At 42.4% G+C, this 24,632-nt stretch overlaps 1 protein-coding gene across 12 annotated transcripts in view; it reads right to left on the minus strand.

The window, feature by feature from the left end:
* The window catches only part of LOC141058255 (synaptotagmin-2-like), a 140,651-nt gene that overhangs the window by 23,098 nt on the left and 92,921 nt on the right, over positions 1-24,632 (minus strand). For 5 of the 12 annotated variants that reach the window (XM_073554431.1, XM_073554433.1, XM_073554434.1 and 2 more), the window contains 5 exons: positions 20,105-20,157; positions 19,048-19,125; positions 18,102-18,269; positions 5,409-5,599; positions 3,452-3,841 (listed from right to left, as the gene is read on the minus strand). In XM_073554431.1, the coding sequence (XP_073410532.1) occupies positions 3,452-3,841; positions 5,409-5,599; positions 18,102-18,269; positions 19,048-19,063 (765 nt within the window). In that variant the 5' untranslated portion in view covers positions 19,064-19,125; positions 20,105-20,157. The remainder of the gene's footprint in view (positions 1-3,451; positions 3,842-5,408; positions 5,600-18,101; positions 18,270-19,047; positions 19,126-20,104; positions 20,158-24,632) is intronic. The other 7 variants (XM_073554428.1, XM_073554429.1, XM_073554430.1 and 4 more) reach the window with 5 other exon arrangements.

The following is a 24,632-nucleotide window of genomic DNA, read 5'->3' on the forward strand; positions in this document are numbered from 1 at the left end:
TTATACAGAGCTCAACTCGTAGATCTTCACCAGAAAAAACAGTTTTCAATCAAAACTGCAGCACCCTGTAAGTGGTACAGTTGTGGCCAAAAGTATTGACACCCCTGCAATTCCGTCAGATAATACTCAGTTTCTTCCTGAAAATGATTGCAAACACAAATTCTTTGGTATTATCTTCATTTAATTTGTCTTAAATGAAAAAACACAAAAGAGAATGAAGCAAAAAGAAAAACATTGATCATTTCACACAAAACTCCAAAAATGGGCCAGACAAAAGTATTGGCACCCTCAGCCTAATACTTGATTGCACAACCTTTAGCCAAAATAACTGACCAACCACTTCCAGTAACCATCAATGAGTTTCTTTCAATGCTCTGCTGGAATTTTAGACCATTCTTCTTTGGCAAACTGCTCCAGGTCCCTGATATTTGAAGGCTGCGTCTCCAAACTGCCATTTTTAGATCTCTCCACAGGTGTTCTATGGGATTCAGGTCTGGACTCATTGCTGGCAACCTTAGAAGTCTCCAGTGCTTTCTCTCAAACCATTTTCTAGTGCTTTTTGAAGTGTGTTTTGGGTCATTGTCCTGCTGGAAGACCCATGACCTCTGAGGGAGACCCAGCTTTCTCACACTGGGCCCTACATTATGCTGCAAAATTTGCTGGTAGTCTTCAGACTTCATAATGCCATGCACACGGTCAAGCAGTCCAGTGCCAGAGGCAGCAAAGCAACCCCAAAACATCAGGGAACCTCCGCCATGTTTGACTTTAGGGACCGTGTTCTTTTCTTTGAATGCCTCTTTTTTCTCCTGTAAACTCTATGTTGATGCCTTTGCCCAAAAAACTCTACTTTTGTCTCATCTGACCAGAGAACATTCTTCCAAAACGATTTAGACTTTTTCAGGTAAGATTTGGCAAACTCCAGCCTGGCTTTTTTATGTCTCGGGGTAAGAAGTGGGGTCTTTCTGGGTCTCCTACCATACAGTCCCTTTTCATTCAGACGCCGACGGATAGTACGGGTTGACACTGTTGTACCCTCGGACTGCAGGGCAGCTTGAACTTGTTTGGATGTTAGTCGAGGTTCTTTATCCAACATCCGCACAATCTTGCGTTGAAATCTCTTGTCAATTTTTCTTTTCCGTCCACATCTAGGGAGGTTAGCCACAGTGCCATGGGCTTTAAACTTCTTGATGACACTGCGCACGTTAGACACAGGAACATTCAGGTCTTTGGAGATGGACTTGTAGCCTTGAGATTGCTCATGCTTCCTCACAATTTGGTTTCTCAAGTCCTCAGACAGTTCTTTGGTCTTCTTTCTTTTCTCCATGCTCAATGTGGTACACACAAGGACACAGGACAGAGGTTGAGTCAACTTTAATCCATGTCAACTGGCTGCAAGTGTGATTTAGTTATTGCCAACACCTGTTAGGTGCCACAGGTAAGTTACAGGTGCTGTTAATTACACAAATTAGAGAAGCATCACATGATTTTTCTAACAGTGCCAATACTTTTGTCCACCCTCTTTTTTATGTTTGGTGTGGAATTATATCCAATTTGGCTTTAGGACAATTCTTTTTGTGTTTTTTCATTTAAGACAAATTAAATGAAGATAATAATAACAAAGAATTTGTGTTTGCAATCATTTTCAGCAAGAAACTGAGTATTATCTGACAGAATTGCAGGGGTGTCAATGCTTTTGAGAATACCTAGAGAATGTCACGATGTCATGAGACTGTGTTTTTTTGAAATATAAAAAATTAAATGAAAAAATATCCAGTGTGAACTCTAAAAATGAGATTTTTTTTCTTCTTTTTCTTCTTCTTTTCAACCCCAAAAAAGGAAAAATAGAAGGTAAGACATTATCTTATAGCCAAAAAAAGAAAAACAAAAATACCCATCTAACATGAAAAATGGAATTTCACAGGAGGAGACCACCACAGTTGGAATACCTGAGAGGACTGGGAGAGCTGGCCTCATGTATCCACACCCTATACAGGGAGTGTCAGGGGCAAGCCCAAGACTTCGGGAAACCCCAACACACAAACCAGGGGCAGCTCCAGGAATATCCTCTGAATAATCAATAGCGCATGAGTAATAAAAGATGCAAATCAAAAAGATTACTCCTTATAGGAAGCAGCTATAAGATAACTGTTCATTTAACCCGAATGGTTGCACTGTTTTCAGGTAAATAATCCATTTACTCTCCTTTTGGAAGATAAGCTTGTCCCAATTACCCCCCTTCACAGGTGGTGTAATTTTATCAATAAAATAAATCATTTTCAGGTCCCCACGATGATGCAAATTTATATGATTGGCCACCGGGGTGTCCCTCTTATTGCTAATATCACGGAGATGCTCACAAATTCTTTTGCAAAATTCTCTTTTGGTCTTACCCACATACTCTATTCCGCATCCGCAGGTGGCTTTATACACCACACCTTCAGTGCCACAATTTATAAAATGTTGGATTGAGTAAGTGGTGCCCGTTACATTGCTAGTAAATGTCTTACACTGTGTAACTGATGCACATGCCTTGCGTCAACCGCATTTGTGGCACCCCCTTATTTGAGCTGACACCCCAGTTGACTCTTGACTGAAAATGGCTATGAACTAGCCTATGTCGTAGGGACCTGCCTCTTCTACAAGTAATCTGTGGGGTTGGGGAGATATATTGATATATGTCACCATCCATCATTAGTATCGCCCAATGCCTTTGTAGGATTGATCTCATCTTGTCAGATCCGTTAGAAAATTTTGTGATAAACCGAATATTGGTTTCATCTGTATTTTTGGGTTTCGGAACCAATAAATCCTCTCTTCTCCAAGACTCTTTATAGGCCCAATTCAAAATCCCCTCCGAGTAAACCCTATCCAAAAACCTCCCCCGAAGGTCCTTTGCCTATGTATAAAAATCTTCCATGTTCGAACAATTTCTACTTATCCTCAAAAACTGACTTTTTGAGATTCCTTTCTTGAGTGTATAGGGGTGATTACTCTCCCATCTCAGGAGGGAATTAGTGGCCGTCGCCTTTCTGTGGGTCCTAGTGGAAATGACACCCTCTTCATTCTTTGTAATGCAAATATCCAAAAAGGTAAGTGTCATGGGGTTCACCTCATATGTAAAATGAAGCCCTATGTCATTACAGTTAAGACCCCTAACAAAAGTACCGAAATCTTCCATATTCCCTTTCCATATGACCAGGATATTGTCAATGTAACGTAGCCACAAGACTATCCTGTCATCCGGGCCTTGCATAGACTCACAGAAGACCACATTCTCCTCCCACCAGCCCAGGAGCAAATTTGCATACGAAGGCACAAAAGGGCTATCCATCACCTCAAACATGGGACTCCATCTGTGCCAATCCTATGCCCTAGTGAGACATGCCCTCTAATTCTAAAAAATATAATCAATAATCAAACAGCTCAAGATGCCAAATTTTAGACACTATACCTCAAGCTTTAGACTTATGTTTGATAATGGGTAATCCTTTAGAGAAAATGAGAAATCTTCATCAAACACTGGATTTCTGCTGTTTTTCACTACTTTGGTTTCACGTTCATGGATGACAGATTGGACTTCAGATTGTGGTTCTTCAAATTTGGAGAAGACTCGAATCCTTACGAATGGGTCTCTGCTGTATTCTGGAAGATCCGTGGCTTCAATCACTGTGAGTGTTAAGGTTGCTGTCTTTTTTTTATACTGAAGGTTAAACTTAAGCTTTCCTTTGGGCCCCTGAGGACGGTCAGAGTCACTGCCCACATCGTCTAGGCTTTCTGTGCTAGGAGGTGAAGGGGTTAAGTGTGCGCCCAGTTTCTCCATTTCCTTCTGCATTCGCTGGATCTAGAAAATTAACAACAATTTCATGATTTAATCAGATTTAATTCCTATTTTTTAATACTAGAAGCATGTATCACAATCAATATTAATTTTTGAGATATGGTTTTAACAAATTAAAATATTTTTCAGTATTTAAAATTTAACATATCCTAAAGAAAAAATACATGGTCAAATTAATTCATAGGACCTTGGTTCAGCGGTCGAGGCAGGCTTCCAAACAGGAGTACTGAAAACCGCCTCAACAGTATTAGCTCCTGTTGTGATTTGTAGAACTGGCAAATGCCAAAACAATAATGTCCCACCAGGACTACATATCAGAAAAGGAGCTGGGGTGAATGGCAACTAAGGGGCGGTTCAAAAGGCTCCCATCCAGCAGCCACGGACTACTGACGTGCCCACTGGTCCTGAGTCCTTCAAATCAATTCACTTATCCCTACTTAAAGGGTTTGTCTACTCCATGAAGAGATCCATAGGAGAAAGTTCTGAACTAGTGATGATAGGTGTCAATGTGTTTGGGGATTATTGTGTATATTGTTAGATAGCTAGAGGTTGATTTTAGTTATGAAAAGTGTAGGAAGAGGACTTTGAAAAAGTTAATGCATGGTTTAATATGTCTGGTTAAAGTAATGGCAGTTCGAAGTACGTAAAGAATTGGAAATCAACTAGGAGGATGTCAAGAGTTGAGAGGTGGAACTATCCACCCTTTTTTCCCCTGGAAGTTTTGTTTTAAAAGGTCAGATGGATAAAGACAGTTAATCCATGGTTGGACCACAGCTGGAAGCACTTCAGCTGAATAAACTTGTCCATGATTCACGGATCCACCGCAGGTCTCCCAACCCCAACTCAACAGCTTCGCAGACATATGGACAGGAGATCCCTGGCCAGGCAGTCCATCTCATTTCATGCTTGGATCATGACACAGATGTGTGAGTGAGGCAAAACTCTGCAACTAGGCTCTTGTTATAGTGGAAATCCCGATGGACTGGCAAAATTGTGAGTAGATCCTCAGGCTGAAAAGCTTTTGCCAACTTTATCAAAGCAATAACCAGCCAGAATGTAAAGAGATGTCTCACCATGATAAAACAGTCTGTAAATTAAGCCAGCAGGCTTGACTTCTCAAACCCCTGGAGCTCAGATGAAAGGCAGTCCATATAAAACAGGTATGGACTGATTCTCTTAGAGTGAGTAAGTTACAAATTGCGTTCACACATCAATGCTTCGGTGTCCGAGTACGTGACTATCTCATACATGCCAATGAGGCTGCTGCGTTCGAGTCGACAGACCCCAAAGCTTATTCGTGATTCATGAACCGAGACACATGGATGTATGAAGGTAGCCTTACTCAGTGGCTGTCCACTCGGGCTCAGAAAGGTGTTCCGATAATTCCGACACGGGAACACTGCTGTATGACACGATATGCCTCAAAATGGCAAAAGTTGTTGCCCCATCCAACATAACAGAAATTCAAGAAACTGTTCAGAAGAGCTAGTTAGCTTTTTAAATTTTCATGCTGGTTAAATTTCTCACTGCTGTAGAAGACAAGAGCAAAGCATGAGGACAGAAGTTGCACCTTATTTTGGTAATTGACGACCTTTAAATCATTGTTCAGTGGTCTGTATTCAACTACAGATATAGATAAATTTACTTTTGAGTCTTGTTCTTTTCTTGCAATCTTTATAAAACTTGGAGATAAACTTTTTACAAGAATGTTTCCTTCAGTTTTCTTCTCAACATTAGACGCAGTGATGAACTTCTTGTCACCTGCAAGAGAAAACAGTTCTTGAATTAAAATAAGCAGCAATGCAATGGCTTGGGCTTACTGACAGATATTAGCAACATTTTACCCTTTCTTTTACATTTTAATAGATAAAAATGCCTTAACCCCTTCACCCCCAAGGGTGGTTTGCACGTTCATGACCGGGCCAATTTTTACAATTCTGACCACTGTCCCTTTATGAGGTCATAACTCTGGAACGCCTCCATGGATCCCGGTGATTCTGACATTGTTTTCTCGTGACATATTGTACTTCATGTTAGTGGTAAAATTTCATTCAAATAACTTGCGTTTATTTGTGAGAAAAACGGAAATTTGACAAAAATTTTGAAAATTTCGCAATGTTCCAACTTTGAATTTTTATGCCCTTAAATCACAGAGATATGGCACACAAAAAACTTGATAACTAACATTTCCCACATGTTTACTTTACATCAGCACAATTTTGGAACCAAAATTTTTTTTTGTTAGGAAGTTATAATGGTTAAAAGTTGACCAGCGATTTCTCATTTTTACAACACCATTTTATTTTTACAGACCACATCACATTTGAAGCCACATTGAGGGGTCTATATGATAGAAAATACCCAAAAGTGACACCATTCTAAAAACTGCACCCCTTAAGGTGCTCAAAACCACATTCAAGAAGTTTATTAACCCTTTAGGTGCGTCAAAGGAATTTTTTTGAATATTTAAAAAAAAAATGAACATCAACTTTTTTTCACAAAAAAATACTTCAGGTTCAATTTTTTTTTATTTTACCAAGGGTAACAGGAGAAATTGGACTGCAAAAGTTATTGTGCAATTAGTCCTGAGTACGCTGATACCTGATATGTGGGGGGGGAACGACTGTTTCGGCGCATGGCAGAGCTCAGAATGGAAGGAGCGCCGTTTGACTTTTTCAATGCAAAATTGGCTGGAATTCAGATCGGACGCCATGTCACGTTTGGAGAGTCCCTGATGTACCTAAACAGTGGAAACCCCCTACAAGTGACCCCATTTTGGAAACTAGACCCCCCAAGGAACTTATCTAGATATGTGGTGAGAACTTTGAACCCACAAGGGCTTTACAGAAGATTATAAAGTACAGCGGTACAACTAAAAAATCATATTTTTTCCACAAAAAATGATCTTTTCACCCCAATTTTTATTTTCCCAAGGGTAACAGGACCCTAAAAGTTATTGTGCAATTTGTCCTGAGTACGCTGATACCACACATGTGGGGGTAAACCACTATTTGGACGCATGGCAGAGCTCGGAAGGGAAGCAGCGCCATTTGACGTTTTTGGCTGGAATTGAGATCGGACATCATGTCGCGATTGGAAAACCCCTGATGTACCAAAACAGTGGAAACCCCCCACAAATGACACCATTTTGGAAACTAGACCCCCTAAGGAACTTATCTAGATGTGTGGTGAGCAATTTGAACCCCCCAGTGCTTCACAGAAGTTCATAACGCCCGGGCGTGAAAATAAAAAATTCGTATTTTTTCCACAAACATGATCTTTTAGGCACCATTTTTTTTATTTTCCCAAGGGTACCAGGAGAAATTGGACCCCAAAAGTTGTTGTCCAATTTGTCCTGAGTATGCTGATACCCCATATGTGGGAGAAAACTACTGTATGGGCACACGTCGGGGCTCGGAAGGGAAGTAGTGACGTTTTGGAATGCAGACTTTGATGGAATGGTCTGCGGGTGTCATGTTGCCTTTGGAGAGCCCCTGATGTACCTAAACTATTGAAACTCCCAACAAGTGACCCCATTTTGGACACTAGACCCCCATGGAACTTATCTAGATGTGTGGTGAGCACTTTGAACCCCCAAGTGCTTCACAGAAGTTTATAACACTCGGACGTGAAAATAAAAAAATAATTTTTTTCCACAAAAATGATATTTTTGCCCCCAATTTTTTTATTTTCCTAAGGGTAACAGGAGAAATTGTTTTGCAATTTGTCCTGAGTAGGCTGATACCCTACATGTGGGGGTAAAACACTGTTTGGGCGCATGGCAGAGCTTGGAAGGGAAGGAGCACCATTTGATTTTTTCAACTCAGAATTGGCTGGAATTGAGATCAGACGCCATGTTGCATTTGGAGAGCCCCTGATGTGCTCAAACAGTGGAAACCCCCAATTCTAACTCCAGCCCGAACCCCAACACACCCCTAACCCTAATCTCAGCCCTAACCCTAACGGAAAAATGGAAATAAATACATTTTTTTATTTTATTATTTTTCCCTAACTAAGGGGGTGATAACGGGGGTTTGATTTACTATTTATAGCGGGTTTTTATGTTTGGCAGCTGTCGCACGCTAAAAGACGCTTTTTATTGTAAAAATAGTTTTTGCATCACCACATAGTGAGAGCTATAATTTTTCCATATTTTGACCCACCGAGTCATGTGAGGTCTTAATTTTTGCCATATTGGATTCAGGGGCCTGCAGGAAAGGAGCCCCCCGCAGCAGCGCTGCACATTGCGCTGCCGTGGGGGGCTCAGGGAAGCACGGAGGGAGCCCCCTCCCTGCCGATGCTTCCCTTTAACCCCTGGTACACCGTGATCATGTTTGATCGCGGTGTGCAAGGGGTTAACGTGTCGGGGCGGTCCGTGACCGCCCCTGACACATTGTGCCGGGTGTCAGCTGTGATAATCAGCTGACACCTGGCCGCGATCAGCGGCGCTCACCACGTGGGCGCCGCTGATCGCGGTAGACGTACTATCCCGTCCATGGGCATAGGGGCCCGGGTCCCATGGACGGGATAGTACGTCGGATGTCAGGAAGGGGTTAAGGTCAAAACAAGACACTATTTTTCTGGAGTAAATCGTGACTATGGCTTTTAACTCCAACGCTGTATTTTTGAAAGCCCATGTGCTTCTTTTTCAGATACGTGCAAAAATAGCAGATAGGATTGGTGGCTTCCGTAGATGCAGATGGGCTACTATTTTAATACAAAGGAGCTACTATCAGGATATTAAAATACTGGTGCTTCATCTGGGATTAAAAAGACAGGTCTGGGGTCTTTTCCTCCACACCAAGCTGCACCACTCTTATCCAATGGTTTGGTAAAGTATTATCTCTGATCCCAGTTAAGTGAATATAATGGAAATATCCAGTGCAGGGGTTTAATTTCTGCAAACAATATATATTTTTATTGTCTCACATGTGGAATGAAGTAGACATCTTTGCTTCGTCCAAGTGCACCCTTTCAATATAACAACGTATATTTTTACTACTCACAAAAAGTTATGGATATTTGGCTTTAGGGCGACAATTATGAAAACCGTGTAAAGTTCATGATATTTTATCATGAAAGTTGGGCATTTAAATAGAAGCATACAATGATTATTTCCTCATCTCAAGCAATTTATTGAAACAAAAGCCAACAGCAGTGTTAGGTATATCCACAAAAATGTCAGTGTCTCTATAACTTGTCATGTGGCCTTGAGCATCAATTACAGCTTGACAATCACATCTCATGCTGTTCGCAAGTCATGTCCTACTCTTCTTTAAGGGCAACCCTCAGGTCATTGAGGTTCTGGTCTACAGAGTTAAGGAGCCGCTGTCCGGTGACTTGGCTAATCCCAAAGGTTTTCAATGAGATTCAGGACTGGGGAGCGGGCAGGCCAATCCATTTGATGTACCCTAGTCTCCATCTGCTGTTCCCTAATAATGCGACCTCGATGAGGTGGAGCATTGTCGTCCATGAAGATGAAATTAGGCGTGTGTTTGTGCAGAGGCATATTGACTGGATTAGTGATGCTATTCATGTAGTAGGAGCTGGTGACTGTAGCATTCATAAAGTGTAGGAAAGTTCTGTATTGACTAGACACATCTGCCAACACTGTAACACCACCACCACTGGTGGCAAAAGTGCCTGATGTATAGTGATCTCCTTGACATCTCCAACATTCTTGGTGGCCACCATTTCTGCTCATCATGAATCGATTTTCATCATTGAACAGTCCTAACACGCACTGGTCCCTCATTTAGAGTACCATGCAAGACGATGAAGCCTGTGCCTGGTGGTGTTGTCAGGTACCCTTTCAGGTCATCTAGAATGCAGACCATGCTGATGTAAATGGTTTTGAATGGTCTGACATTACATTTGGGTGCCTCTCACCTCCCTTAAATGTGCCTGGAGTTGTGTGGCATTCATCATCCGGTTTTGAAGGGTATTGTTCCTAATGAAGCAGTCATCAGTGTGAAATGTGGCCACAGAACGTCCAATTCTCTGTATTTCTATGACACTTCCAGTCTCTCTTTTTTTTGGAAGTGCATTGAGCAGCAGGGTGGTGTGCTGGTAAAAGGGGAAAAAAAAAATCTTTTAAATCTTCTGCGTGAGCGAGTGTGAACGAGCTGAGTGTGACCTGAGCGTAAGTGCGAACTGTGGTAAGTGTGTGACTTGAGATTCAGTGAAGAGGTATTTGGAAAACCGATAACAAATACCTGTGTGAGTTGCTGAATTGTAGGTTGCTGAGTGCTTTCTACCTGTTCAATTTTTGGGGGGCTTGTTTAACCTTTTTTTCTCTCTACAGGGTTAATCTCTTATTTTACTATCTGTGTTTTTAAGGGTTAACTATATTGCATTTAAATCTTGAGGTGTAACTATATTCACAAGGGGTTAATTAAGGGTGGGCGTTCATAATTAAGGGTTTATAAGGGGCAGCTGGTTGGGGCTTAACTCCTTTTGGAAGAGCATTGAGCAGCAGGGTGGTGTGCTGGTGAAAAGGGAAAAAAAAAAATCTTTTAAATCTTCTGCCTGAGCGAGTATGAACGAGTGTGACCTGAGCGTAAGTGCGAACTGTGGTAAGTGTGTGACTTGAGATTCAGTGACTTTGGATTCAGGGAGTTTCCAAGGGAGGTATTACTGAATTGCTGTTATATTTTATTAATACTTTTTATTTATTTTTGCTTATCTTTTTGTCTGGTGCAATCCCCATTAGGATGTGCTCCACTATTGCCAATGCCATCCAGTGCACGTCTTGCCGCATGTATGCAATCCTTGAACAGCCGGTCGAGGGTGCATACTGCTGTGCGAGATGTGAGCACGTTGTACATTTGGAAGCCTAGATACTGGATCTAAATGTGCAGCTGGCAACACTGATATTCATAGACAATATGGAAAGGAGTCTTCTGCTCACTGAGCAGACGCTCAATGGGATAGATGAGGGGGGGGGGATGCTAGGTTGGAGCTGCAGGACAATGAAGCAGCTAGCTGGGTGACAGTTCGAAGGCGGGGTAGAGGGAAGAGCACCAGGGAGGCTAGTCCTGATCTGGCACACCCCAATAAGTTTGCTAAGTTGGCAGATGAGGGGAGTGTTAGTGCAGGAGTAGCACTGCTGCTGCAAGGCATGTCCTCTGATAGCCGGAGGAGTGTCTGCTCCAGTAAGGGGGGAAATAGGAGAGCAGGGCAGGCCAGACAGGATCTGGTACTGGGAGACTCAATTATTAGGGGAACAGATAGGGCAATCTGTCACAAAGACAGGGATCGTCGAACGGTGTGCTGCCTACCTGGCGCTCGCGTCTGACACATCGCTGATCGGGTTGACAGATTACTGGGAGGGGCTGGTGAGGATCCAGTGGTCATGGTGCGCACTGGCACAAATGACAAAGTTAAAGGTAGGTGGAAGGTCCTTAAAGATGATTTCAGGGAATTAGGCTGTAAGCTTAAAGCAAGGACCTCCAAGGTGGTATTTTCGGAAATACTTACTGTACCACGCCAGACAGGCAATGGGAGATTAGGGAGGTTAATAAGTGGCTCAGGAATTGGTGTAGGAAGGAGGGGTTTGGGTTCCTGCAGAACTGGGCCGACTTCTCAGTTGGCTACAGGTTCTACGCTAGGGACGGGCTGCACCTCAATGGGGAGGGTGCAGCTGTGCTGGGCGAGAAAATGGTTAGAAGGTTGGAGGAGTGTTTAAACTAGGGACGGGGGGGGGTATTCCTTTTTTAGGAGGGGAAGACAGTGCAGATAGAGACCTGGGCACAAATAATGAAATTGGGGGTGGGGTTAGAACAGTTAATTTAAGAAAGAATAGAGGTACAGAGAGATACATAAAGTGCACGTATACTAATGCCAGAAGCCTCACCAACAAGATGGAGGAATTGGAGATAATGTTGTTGGAACATAATTATGACATGGTGGGGATATCTGAGACATGGCTGGACGAGAGCCATGACTGGGTGGTTAATTTACAGGGCTATAGTCTGTTCAGAAATGACCGAACAAATAAGCGAGGGGGAAGCATGTGTTTATATGTAAAATCATCCTTAAAACCCATCCTTCGTGATGATATATATGAATCTAATGAAAATGTAGAGTCCCTGTGGGTGGAGATAAGGGGAGGGGGAAAAAATAATAAATTACTGATAGGGGTTTGTTATAAGTCTCCAAAAATAATGGAAGCAACAGAGAATATCCTCATAAAGCAAACAAATGAAGCTGCGACTCAAGGAGAAGTCATTATTATGGGGGACTTCAACTACCCTGAAATACTTTGGGGAACCGAAACCTGCAGTTCCAGCAAAGGTAATAGGTTTCTGACAACTATGAGAGACAATTACCTTTCACAACTGGTTCAGGACCCAACAAGAGGGGGGCACTGCTAGACCTAAGGCTAGACCGCATATCAAATGTAAGGGTTGGGGGTCACTTGGGTAATAGTGATCACAAATTAATAAGTTTTCATGTATCCTTTAATAAGATGTGTAGCAGAAGGGTTACAAGGACACTAAACTTCAGGAAAGCAAATTTCCAATGGATGAGGGATGATCTTAGTGCAATTAACTGAGACGATATCCTGAGACATAAAAATACACAGAAAATGGGAGACGTTTATTAGCATCCTGAATAGGACCTGTGCACAATATATACCGTATGGGAATAAACATGCTAGAAATAGGAGGAAACCACTATGGCTAAATAGAGCTGTAAGGGGCGCAATAAGAGATAAAACTAAAGCATTTAGAGAATTAAAGCAAGTAGGTAGTGATGAGGCATTAAATACAGAAAAGTAAATAAATTCTGTAAAAAGCAAATCAAGACAGCAAAGGTTGAGACAGAGACTCATTGCCAGAGAAAGTAAAAATAATCCCAAAATATTCTTTAACTACATAAATAGTAAGAAACTAAAAAATGATAGTGTTGGCCCCCTTAAAAATAGTCTGGGTGAAATGGTGGATGAGGAAAAAGCCAATATGCCAAATGACTTTTTTTCAACAGTATTTACACAAGAAAATCCCATGACGGATAACATGATCAGGGATAAAAATTCTCCATTAAATGTCACCTGCTTAACCCAGCAGGAAGTACGGCGGCGTCTAAAAATCACTAAAATTGACAAATCCCCGGGCCCGGACGGGATACACCCCCGAGTACTGCATGAATTAAACACAGTCATAGATAGATCATTATTTTTAATCTTTAAAGATTCCATAATAACAGGGTCTGTACCACAGGACTGGCGTATAGCAAATGTGGTGCCAATATTCAAAAAGGGGACAAAAACTGAACTTGGAAATTATAGGCCAGTGAGCTTAACCTAATCTGTGGGTAAAATCTTTGGAGGGTTTTCTAAGAGATACTATACTGGACTATCTGAAGAAGAATAACCTCATGACCCAATATCAATATGGGTTTATAAGGGACCGTTCCTGTCAGACTAATCTGATAAGTGGGTTAAGAGCTGGCTCAGGGATAGGAAACAAAGGGTGGTTATTAATGGAGCACACTCGGACTGGGTCACGGTTAGCAGTGGGGTACCACAGGGGTCAGTATTGGGCCCGCTTCTTTTTAACATATTTATTAAAGACCTTGTAGGGGGCATACAGAGTAGAATTTCAATATTTGCAGATGACACTAAACTCTGCAGGGTAATCAGTACAGAGGAGGACAATTTTATATTACAGGAGGATTTATGTAAACTAGAAGCTTGGGCTGATAAATGGCAAATGAGCTTTAATGGGGATAAATGTAAGGTCATGCACTTGGGTAGAATGAATAAGATGTATAATTATGTGCTTAATTGTAAAACACTGGGCAAAACGGTCACTGAAAAAGACCTGGGTGTATGGGTGGACGACAAACTCACATTTAGTGGGCAGTGTCAGGCAGCTGCTGCAAAGGCAAATAAAATAATGGGATGCATTAAAAGAAGCATAGATGCTCATGAGGAGAACATAATTTTACCTCTGTATAAGTCACTAGTGCCACCACACTTAGAATACAGTGTACAGTTCTGGTGTCCGGTGTATAAGACAGACATAGATGAACTGGAGCGGGCGCAGAGAAAAGCGACCAAGGTTATTAGGGAACTAGGGGGTCTGCAATACCAAGACAGGTTATTACACTTGGGGTTATTTAGTTTGGAGAATTGAAGGCTTAGGGGTGATCTTATTACAATGTATAAATATATGCGGGGACAGTACAAAGACCTTTCTAATGATCTTTTTACGCTTAGACCTGTGACGGGGACAAGGGGGCATCCTCTACGTCTGGAGGAAAGAAGGTTTAATCATAATCACAGGCGCAGATTCTTTACTGTAAGAGCAGTGAGACTATGGAACGCTCTGCCATATGATGTTGTAATGAGTGATTCCCTACTAAAATTTAAGAAGGGACTGGATGCCTTTCTTGAAAAGTATAATATTACAGGGTATATACACTAGTTTCCTTAATATTGCGTTGATCCAGGGAGCTGGTCTGATTGCCCTAAGTGGAGTCGGGAAGGAATTTTTTTCCCCAATGTGAAGATTACTGTTTGCCACGTGGGTTTTTTTTGCCTTCCTCTGGATCAACATGTTAGGTTAAGTTAGGATAGGATATGGGTTGAACTAGATGGACTTAAAGTCTTCCTTCAACCTTAATAACTACAGTTGTGGCAAAAAGTATTGACACCCCTGCAATTCTGTCAGATAATACTCAGTTTCTTCCTGAAAATGATTGCAAACACAAATTCTTTGGTATTATTATCTTCATTTAATTTGTCTTAAATGAAAAAAACACAAAAGAGAATAAAGCAAAAAGCAAAACATTGATCATTTCACACAAAACTCCAAAAATGGGCCAGACAAAAGTATTGGCACCCTCAGCCTAATACTTGGTTGCACAACCTATAGCCATAATAACTGCGACCAACCGCTTCCGGTAACCATCAATGAGTTTCTTACAATGCTCTGCTGGAATTTTAGACCATTCTTCTTTGGCAAACTGCTCCAGGTCCCTGATATTTGAAGGGTGCCTTCTCCAAACTGCCATTTTTAGATCTCTCCACAGGTGTTCTATGGGATTCAGGTCTGGACTTATTGCTGGCCACCTTAGAAGTCTCCAGTGCTTTTTCTCAAACCATTTTCTAGTGCTTTTTGAAGTGTGTTTTGGGTCATTGTCCTGCTGGAAAACCCATGACCTCTGAGGGAGACCCAGCTTTCTCACACTGGGTCCTACATTATGCTGCAAAATTTGCTGGTAGTCTTCAGACTTCATAATGCCATGCACACGGTCAAGCAGTCCAGTGCCAGAGGCAGCGGCAGCAAAGCAGCCCCAAAACATCAGGGATCTTCTGCCATGTTTGACTGTAGGGACCGTGTTCTTTTCTTTGAATGCCTCTTCTTTTCTCCTGTAAATTCTATGTTGATGCCTTTGCCCAAAAAGCTCTACTTTTGTCTCATCTGACCAGAGAACATTCTTCCAAAACGTTTTAGGCTTTTTCAGGTAATTTTTGGCAAACTCCAGCCTGGCTTTATTATGTCTCGGGGTAAGAAGTGGGGTCTTCCTGGGTCTCCTACCATACAGTCGCCGACGGATAGTACGGGTTGACACTGTTGTACCCTCGGACTGCAGGGCAGCTCAAACTTGTTTGGATGTTAGTCGAGGTTCTTTATCCAACATCCGCACAATCTTGCGTTGAAATCTCTTGTCAATTTTTCTTTTCCGTCCACATCTAGGGAGGTTAGCCACAGTGCCATGGGCTTTAAACTTCTTGATGACACTGCGCACGGTAGACACAGGAACATTGTGGTCTTTGGAGTTGGACTTGTAGCCTTGAGATTGCTCATGCTTCCTCACAATTTGGTTTCTCAAGTCCTCAGACAGTTCTTTGGTCTTCTTTCTTTTCTCCATGCTCAATGTGGTACACACAAGGACAGAGGTTGAGTCAACTTTAATCCATGTCAACTGGCTGCAAGTGTGATTTAGTTATTGCCAACACCTGTTAGGGACCACAGGTAAGTTACAGGTGCTGTTAATTACAAAAAATAGAGAAGCATCACATGATTTTTCAAACAGTGCAAATACTTTTGTCCACCCTCTTTTTTATGTTTGGTGTGGAATTATATCCAATTTGGCTTTAGGACAATTCTTTTTGTGTTTTTTCATTTAAGACAAATTAAATGAAGATAATAATACCAAAGAATTTGTGTTTGCAATCATTTTCAGGAAGAAACTGAGTATTATCTGACAGAATTGCAGGGGTGTCAATACTTTTGGCCACAACTGTATGTTACTATGTTACTCTGTATCTCCGTTTCAACCTGATGACGACACTGACACGCTAAGCTCAGTGGCCACTTCCATCTGAGAACATGCTTGAAGCTTAGCAATGGCGAGGTTCTATTGATCAATTGTTTGGTATCGTCTTGGTCTTATGATGTCAAAATGTGAACAGCATGAGGAAGAGGGCATTTACATACTATTTCTAATTGAACTCCGATATTTATTGGGGTATTCATGGATCAATCACGTGTTGTGAATTTTGCCATTAAGCTCCTTGTTAGAGAACAGCAAGTTGTGCAAAAATACTGAAACATTAAACTGTTGGACATGTGCATTCAAAAGTTTAGAGGTCACATTAAGTTGATCTGTAAAGGGTTAGAGTGCTTTTTAGGTTCATCCTGAAATTTCACTCAAAAGCCAAATATCCCTAACTTTTTGTGTGTATGGTATATGCATTTTTTTCCTTTATTTAGACGTACAATGCCAGATATCAAGTTGTCTTATTTGGTGATATGTTTAAACACATTTTCATTCAAGGTATGAATAATAATTCTACAACAATATGCACTGAAGATTGCCCACCCAAAAGACGTCGAGAGGCAATATAATAAGAGTTGAGCGGATCTTTTGAAATTCGACTTAGCTAAATTTTCCCCAAAAATAAGATTTGCGGCAACTCAATTTGCGCGTCTTTCAATACTGGAAAGCTTTCAGTTGCTCTGAAAATATATTATGGCGGAGAGAAAGAGAGAGAGAGGACCCCATTGAAGAGAGGAGCTTACACTCTACAGAAGAGAGAGAGGACCCTGCTGATCATAAGAGCTTACACTCTACAGGAGAGGACCCACGCTGACCATAAGAGCTTACGCTCTACAGAAGAGAGAGAGAGGACCTCACTGACCATAAGAACTTACACCCTACAGTATAAAGAGAGGACCCTGCTGATCATAAGAGCTTACACTCTACAGGAGAGAAAGAGGACCCAGCTGACCATAAGAGCTTACACAACAGAAGTGAGAGAGAGGATCCCACTGATCATTAGAGCTTACACACTACAGGAGAGAAGACCCCGCTGAACATAAGAGCTTTTAGTCTACAGAAGTGATAGAGGTCCTCACTGACCATAAGAGCTTACACTCTACAGGAGAGAGAGAGGACCTTGCTGACCATAAGAGCTTACATTACAGAAGAGAGAGAGGACCCCGCTGACCATAAGAGCTTACACTCTACAGGAGAGAGAGGACCCTGCTGACCATAAGAGCTTACATTACAGAAGAGAGAGGACCCTGCTGACCATAAGAGCTTACACTCTACAGAAGAGAGAGGACCTCACTGATCATAAGAAATTACTCTTTACATGAGAGCGAGGGGACCCCACTGACCATAGGAGCTTACACTTTATAGGAGAGAGAAATTTAGCCAGTGACTCCAGAGATGCAAAACTAGTCTACCGAACAAACTGGGTTCTGCTGATCTGTGACGGCTCAGGTACTGACCACCACTGTACAAGCTATGATAATTCACTAGATGTCATAGCTGCAGGGCTTTATGGAGAGACCACGCGAATCGAAACTCAAAATGAAACTACAAATTTCATAAAATTAAACTCAAATTTGACTCAGTCTTCTGTGTATCAATCCGCTCATCTCTAGTATAAATTTATTAAAGTATACCCTCCAGACGTAAAAATCTTAGTGTTTTATTCCATCCAAGCAATATTAGAAAAAAATTATAAAGGCATTTTAGAGCTGATTATGTAAGTGTCAGGGAAGCTAGGTATACTCACATCACTATATTACTATATGATTGCCCTGCCTGCTGGCCTCATGCTACTTTGCTACAGTTTTTGTGGACACCAGAAACCAGTTTTGACAGTGTCCTCCTCAACCATTTATTCTGGAAGAGCTACCCACAATTTTGCCATATGTATAAATTAATGATTCAGATTTTTTTTCTTGTGATTTTACCAACGTTTGCAGCTTTTTTCTGATATGAATATCCTACTCACCTTTTCCAATTGATCCCGCTTTATATGAGTAATACTGGCGCATTTTGCATGCTAAAATTATGAGAGCAACCACAAACAAAGCAATAGCAAGCGCCAGAAGGCAGTATTTCAAGGTATCTGAAATTGGCAGTTGAATCTGGAGGGACATATATCGGAAGGTCATATTCTCTACAAAACAAAACAAACAGTAAAGGATTAAAAAGCATATACAATACGGCAGAATCTCTTTTAGACGACCACCTTTAAGAGACAGTCTTGGGGAATCATATAAGCCATTGTGAAGGAACAATAACATAACTTTTCATTAAAGGGTTATTCTCAAGTTGTTTCTTGAGCAGCTAATAACATTCCAGTCTCTTTCACTTCCTGGTGTCTGGCAGGGTGTGCTCTCCTCCTTCAGTGACAATTCAGGTGATCAGCAGACCTGTAGTATTACTAGAATAATAAAGCTGAGCCATGATTAGAAGAACTGCTCTGAAAGCTGCCAATGGTGAGGTCAGGTGATTTTGCAAGATTTATAACAGCAGGTTGTCAGGAGCTGGGAGGGAGGTGAGCTGCTAACTATATAGAAATCAATTGGCTGAAGAGATGTGGCAGGGATATTGGGAGTTAACTCCTCTCTGGAATATACAGTAACTACTGAGCACACTCAGCCAGAATCCTTGCAGGCTCTAGTAGCCAAGCTCCAGGGAAACCAACTGTGCACTTTGAAAGATAAAAGCTTTCATTGCAGGAGAATGACAGCAGTTAGAAAAAGCAAGTCACATGCAAACGTACTTATTTTTAACCTGATTGACTAATGCAATTTAATAACTTGAGAATACCATTTTAACTGCACTAGTCATGCTATACAGAGCTCAAGGAAGGTACTGTTTTTTTTAGCTGATTGCAGATCTTATATCAGAATGAAAAACTCATCAACTTTATGGAATTAATTGTAGATTACCAAATGCACTGCACATTCTGGATACAGGGTTAAAACTTTATGTTCGAGTCAATAATTTGCCACCATGTCAGCTTATGCCTGAAAATAAAAATAATGCTTTTTTAAGCATATATGTGTCTACTGCGACTAAAACTTACCAAGAAATATCTGTATACCATATTCAGTTTACATTTGTTTAATTTTGCAATCATGCACATTTTTTTTTTTTTAGACAAAAGAAGCCAGATAAGGTTGAATTCAGATGTCGGAGTATCATGGTCTGACTACGGACCGTTATGTCCTGAACATGCCAATGCATCTCCTATGCCAAGCTCAGCCTCATTGACACACCAGTACTCTGACCATAATACATGAATGTCAACCCAAGTTATCAAATAAGTAAATTTTGCCAAGTAAATGCAATATAAAAAACACAGTAGATAAATTTCAACATTACCGAATCTCATGTTACATTTAAAACAAATCTGTCAGAAGGATTTGACACCCAGAACTATATATATTTTCATGAAGCTTTTTTGAATAAAAGTCCTTTACGTGACCAGTCCATTAATCCATGACTGAGAAATTAGCATATGAATTGACATGCAAATGAGACTGACGGACTATGGTAGATCTGAAGCCTCTGTCACTCCAGGTCTATTCCCAACCCAGCACCATTTCGTCCTGCTTGACTGATGACTCCTTTGCCTGAAGACACACAGCATAGAGGCTGTAACTCAAGCAGGAGGAGGAAGTGGTGGTGCTGGGCAGAGAATAGAGCCGGAGTGACACAGATTTCAAATCTACAGTTATTCAACCTTTTTGGCATATTTATTCTAACTGATTTCTCAGTAATAGAGGAATGGACTGACCATGTAAAGGTATTGCTGGATTTGTCTATGAAAAAGCTGCATGTACATATAAATAATTTGGGGAGTAAAATTCTGCAGACAGATTCCCTGTAACGACAACCTGTTTGAAAAGCATATTTTGTATAACTAGAGTAATTGCATTCTTGAATGTGAAGTCATTTCCTATTTGTCAATTAATATAAGTATCTAATATAAAGAATTCATACCTTTTTTTGGGTAGTGAGAAGATCCAAGAAAATATCCCTTACCATCCCTACAGCTGTGAATAAAACAAAGCAGAATATAAGACACATATGGCAAAAATTGCATCGTTTGGGGCTAAACGGCGACATAGGAAGCATGGCCAAAGATTGCTGTATGCCCTGCTACATCGCAGCATAATGCAAGGGAAAGGGATCACATTTGACATGCAAGTCACAAAGTGGGACCAGTTGTGTTTTTTGGGACTTGTACCCTGTGGGTCGTCATGTGACTCAATTCACTTGCGAGAAGCTAAGATGTAGCAGCAACAGACAGCAATCTTTGCCTACATGACCTGTGTTTTGTGACCAAAGTTCCAGTCTCAGTCCATCAATTGTAACACAATCTTTTTTATGGGTCATTTAAAAAAATAAAGTAGATAAACTGATCTGTAAGAGCATAAATCTTTTAAAAAGATCTTATAAAAAAAGCCAGCTCAACAGTTATGACAAAGCCAACACAACCGAGCTAAGAGAACCAATTCTCCCCGTTTAGAAGTCAGTCTCCTGGTCTTGTACTAGTGTATTTTTTAATTTTATACCAAAGTTTTGCATGGAAGAAACAAGTCTTGCTATTAGACTTTGCTATAGATCCATGAAAAGTAATGAAATAAAAAAAGTGTATTATTTATAATTTCAGTTAGGCTCCTTCACACGTGTGTGCTGCCTCCAGGTTCTGTCCATATGGAGCAGCTGCAGAATACAGAGCCCATGTTATTTAATAGGGGTATTGCTTACATCACTCACTCTGATGATGAGTCCCCTAAGGCTGGTCGCAGCTCCAGTGGCCAATCAACACTATGGATCCCTCATCTGAAGATGAAGGAACATCCTTGTCTGGCTATTTTACTCCCATATCTCCTTTTGGAGTTATCCGTTCCTGTGGTTCTACTCGAGGACTGTCTTGGGGGTTCGTTCAGACAAACTGATATAAAGTTGGTGTAGCAGAGGGACAGCACATGTAACCTATGTTAGCCTCCTAGACCACACTGGCTGGTGATTTTCTACACAGACCTCAGGGGCAGGGAAATAAGAAAAGACACAGTTTACAGACGAGGCCATCACATGTACGTACAGGCAGTTCCTGCACCCATCCACACTGCGGATGAACACACAGAGCAGTCCGGTCCGCATCTTCAGATGTGACTAGTCTGTTAAATTCACACAGCACATGTAAATGAAGCCTTATAGCTCTAAAGCAGTCTCATCCTCCAGGTTTTCTCATCCTGCTGACTACTGTACCAATTAGCTACATCCCTGACTTTGCAAAACTTTTTTTTTGCCAATCTGTTGCAAATTGTGAGTCCATGTGGGAAATTCCACGGGAATCCATGTAGGAAAGTTTACACCTACTTGAAGGAGTTAAGAGTGATAAACAGTGAGACACATTTGGAAAGTCCACAGAAAACTGTGTGGGAATGTCTACAGGAGTACGTATGGGAAAGTCCATGGGAAGCCGTGAAGGAAAGTCTACTGGAATCTGTGTGGGAACGTCTGCTGGAATCTGTGTGGGAACGTCTACTGGAATCTGTGTGGGAAAGTCTACACCTCCTTGATGGAGTTAAGGTTGATGAACAAGGAGACACACTGCAGCCCACCCAACATCAAATTAATTGTTCCTTAGAAGACTCCACTTCCCCATCGAGAAACATAACCAACAATTTCCTGTTTATCTGATGCTGCTTAATGGACCATTGTCCCGCTTCGAATAACTGTTTTCAGTACTTTTAGTAACAAATTCTAACATATTGCACATCACACAGAAGCATTTCGGTTGAATTTACATGCGCTGAGTTCAGGCCGCTAAACGAGTGTGAAAGACACACTCAGGGGTCACCACACAATGCCAAGGGCGAAAGTATAACTGACGGGGATGGGAGCGTCCTGAGGCTATAAGAAGTCTCTCCCAGAACCAGGGAGAGGCCACAATCATAGCCCAGGTGTGCAGGTAAGCCTGCACCGGGATCACAACCTTTAACCCCAGAAATGCCAGTCATCAGCACTGGTTCCAGACATTAACCCCACATGTGCGAGTCAAATCTGCACTGAGATCATGACAGTACCCCCCTCAACGGGGGGCCTCTGGACCCCCAGGCTTGCCTGGGTACTTAGCATGGAAAGCCCGCACCAGGCGATCAGCATGCATCAACCGGGCCGGTACCCAGGATCTGTCTTCCGGTCCATACCCCTTCCAATGAACCAGGTACTGTACCGACCGCCGTATCAACATGGAATCTACAATATGACCAACCTCGTACTCCACCTGCCCCTCGACCAAAACAGGAGCAGCGGACTCGGAGTCTCCCCGGACTGCTTCAAAAGGTTTCAGTAGAGATTTGTGGAAGACGTTAGGGATCTTGAAAGAGGGTGGAAGGCACAGCCTATACGCCATTGGATTGATTTCTTCCACAATCTTGTATGGGCCAATGAATTTGGGCCCCAACTTGGCTGAAGGAACCTTCAACTTAATGTTTCGCGTGGAGAGCCAAACCTTGTCTCCAACCTGAAATGTGCGCCCTGGTGTTCGTTTCCTGTTCGCGAAAAACTTATACCTGCCCTGAGACCTAGATATACTCCGCTGAACTTCTGCCCACGTATTCTGTAATCGCTGAACAGAGGCCTCAGCCCCGGGACACCCCAGGTCCAGACGAGAAAACTCACCAAAATGAGGTCTGAACCCATAGTTGATCAAAAAAGGAGTCATACCCGTGGATTGACTCACTCGACTATTGAAGGCAAATTCAGCCAACGGCAGTACATCGCACCAGTCATTCTGTCTAGCAGAGGTTAGACACCTGAGGATCTGTTCCAGGGACTGGTTAGTGCGCTCAGTCTGACCATTGCTCTCAGGATGGAATGCAGACGAAAAGGACAGAGACATCCCTAATTTTTTTGCAGAAAGCATGCCAAAACGTAGCCACAAACTGCACACCACGATCAGACACCACATTCAGGGGTACCCCATGCAACCGGATCACATGCTGCACAAACAACCTGGACAACGTCTCAGCTGACTGTAGTGCGGACAGGGGTACAAAATGAGCCTGCTTAGAAAACATGTCCACCACTACCCATACCACTGTATTACCCTTAGATGGAGGGAGATTGGTAACAAAATCCATGGATAAGTGAGTCCATGGTCTTTCGGGCACTGCCAAGGGCATCAGCTCCCCTGCCGGCCAGCTATGAGAGCTTTTAGAACGAGCGCAGGCCCCACAACCAGCAATGAATTTTTTTATGTCCGAACCAAGGGTATGCAACCAAAAGATCCTAGCCACCACCAGACGCGTGGCTCAAATAACAGGGTGAGCACTCAGCTTGGATTCATGGAACTCCTGCAAGAGTTTCAGGCGAAGTTGCTCTGGGACAAACAACTTCCCCTCCAGCTTGGCCGCCGGGGCCCGCAACTGGGCCCCCTGAATCTCCCGTTCCAATTCAGACGAGACCTCTGCTGTCACAATCCCAGGGTGAAGAATGGAGGACGGTGGCTCAGGAGGCAACGCCGGCTGAAAACTGCGCGATAAGGCGTCAGCCTTGATATTCTTAGACCCTGGACGAAATGTAATCGCAAACTGAAAACGAGAAAAAAAAAAAAAAAGTGACCAACGGGCCTGTCTGGGCGTTAGTCTTTTAGCAGACTCAATGTATGACAAATTTTTGTGATCCGTGATCACCGTAACCGGGTGACTGGCCCCCTCCAAAAAGTGCCTCCAATGTTCAAACGCCAATTTGACCGCAAGAACCTTCTATTGCCTACGTCGTAATTTCTTTCCGCAGCAGAGAACTTCTTGAAAAAGAAAGCACATGGCCTGAGGTTGGTTAGAGTGGCAGGCCCTTGGGACAATACCTCCCCCACCCCCACCTCAGAGGCGTACACTTCCACGGAGAATGGTTTGGACAGATCTGGCTGTACTAAAGGGGGTTTTACACTAAGCGATATCGCTAGCAATATCGCTAAAACGTCACTGATTTTGTGACGTTATAGCGATATTGCTAGCGATATCGCTATGTGTGATACTTACCAACGACCGGCTCCCCCGCTGTCCATCGCTGATCGCGCGAGAATGTCCGGCTCCATTTCTCGTCGGGCGCTTCCTGCTGTGTGAGACAAGCAACGCTGGACGCGGGCGGGAGGACGTCAGGATCGCTGTGTGTGAAAGGTGAGTATCGTGCGCTGCGTCGCTGCTGCATCGCTGTGAGATCTTTCTGTATGAAAGCTCACTAGCGATCATTTAGCGATGCACCAGCGATCCTGACCGGGTCAGATCGCTGGTCGGATCGCTGGTGCATCGCTAAATGTAAAAGGGCCTTAACACGGGAGCAGACAAAGCTTCTTTTCAGGGTCGCAAAGGCCTCTTTTGCGAGCAAGGACCAGTTTCTCACATCCGCACCTTTACAAGTAAGATCTATGAGTGGTTTGACCACCTGTGAAAACCCCCGAATAAATTTGTGGTAATAATTGGCGAACCCCATGAAGCGCTGAAGACCCTTAAGG

The sequence above is a fragment of the Dendrobates tinctorius genome, unplaced genomic scaffold, assembly GCF_039654945.1.
Source record: "Dendrobates tinctorius isolate UK_male_01 unplaced genomic scaffold, ASM3965494v1 ptg000211l, whole genome shotgun sequence".
NCBI classification, from domain to species: Eukaryota; Metazoa; Chordata; class Amphibia; order Anura; family Dendrobatidae; genus Dendrobates; species Dendrobates tinctorius.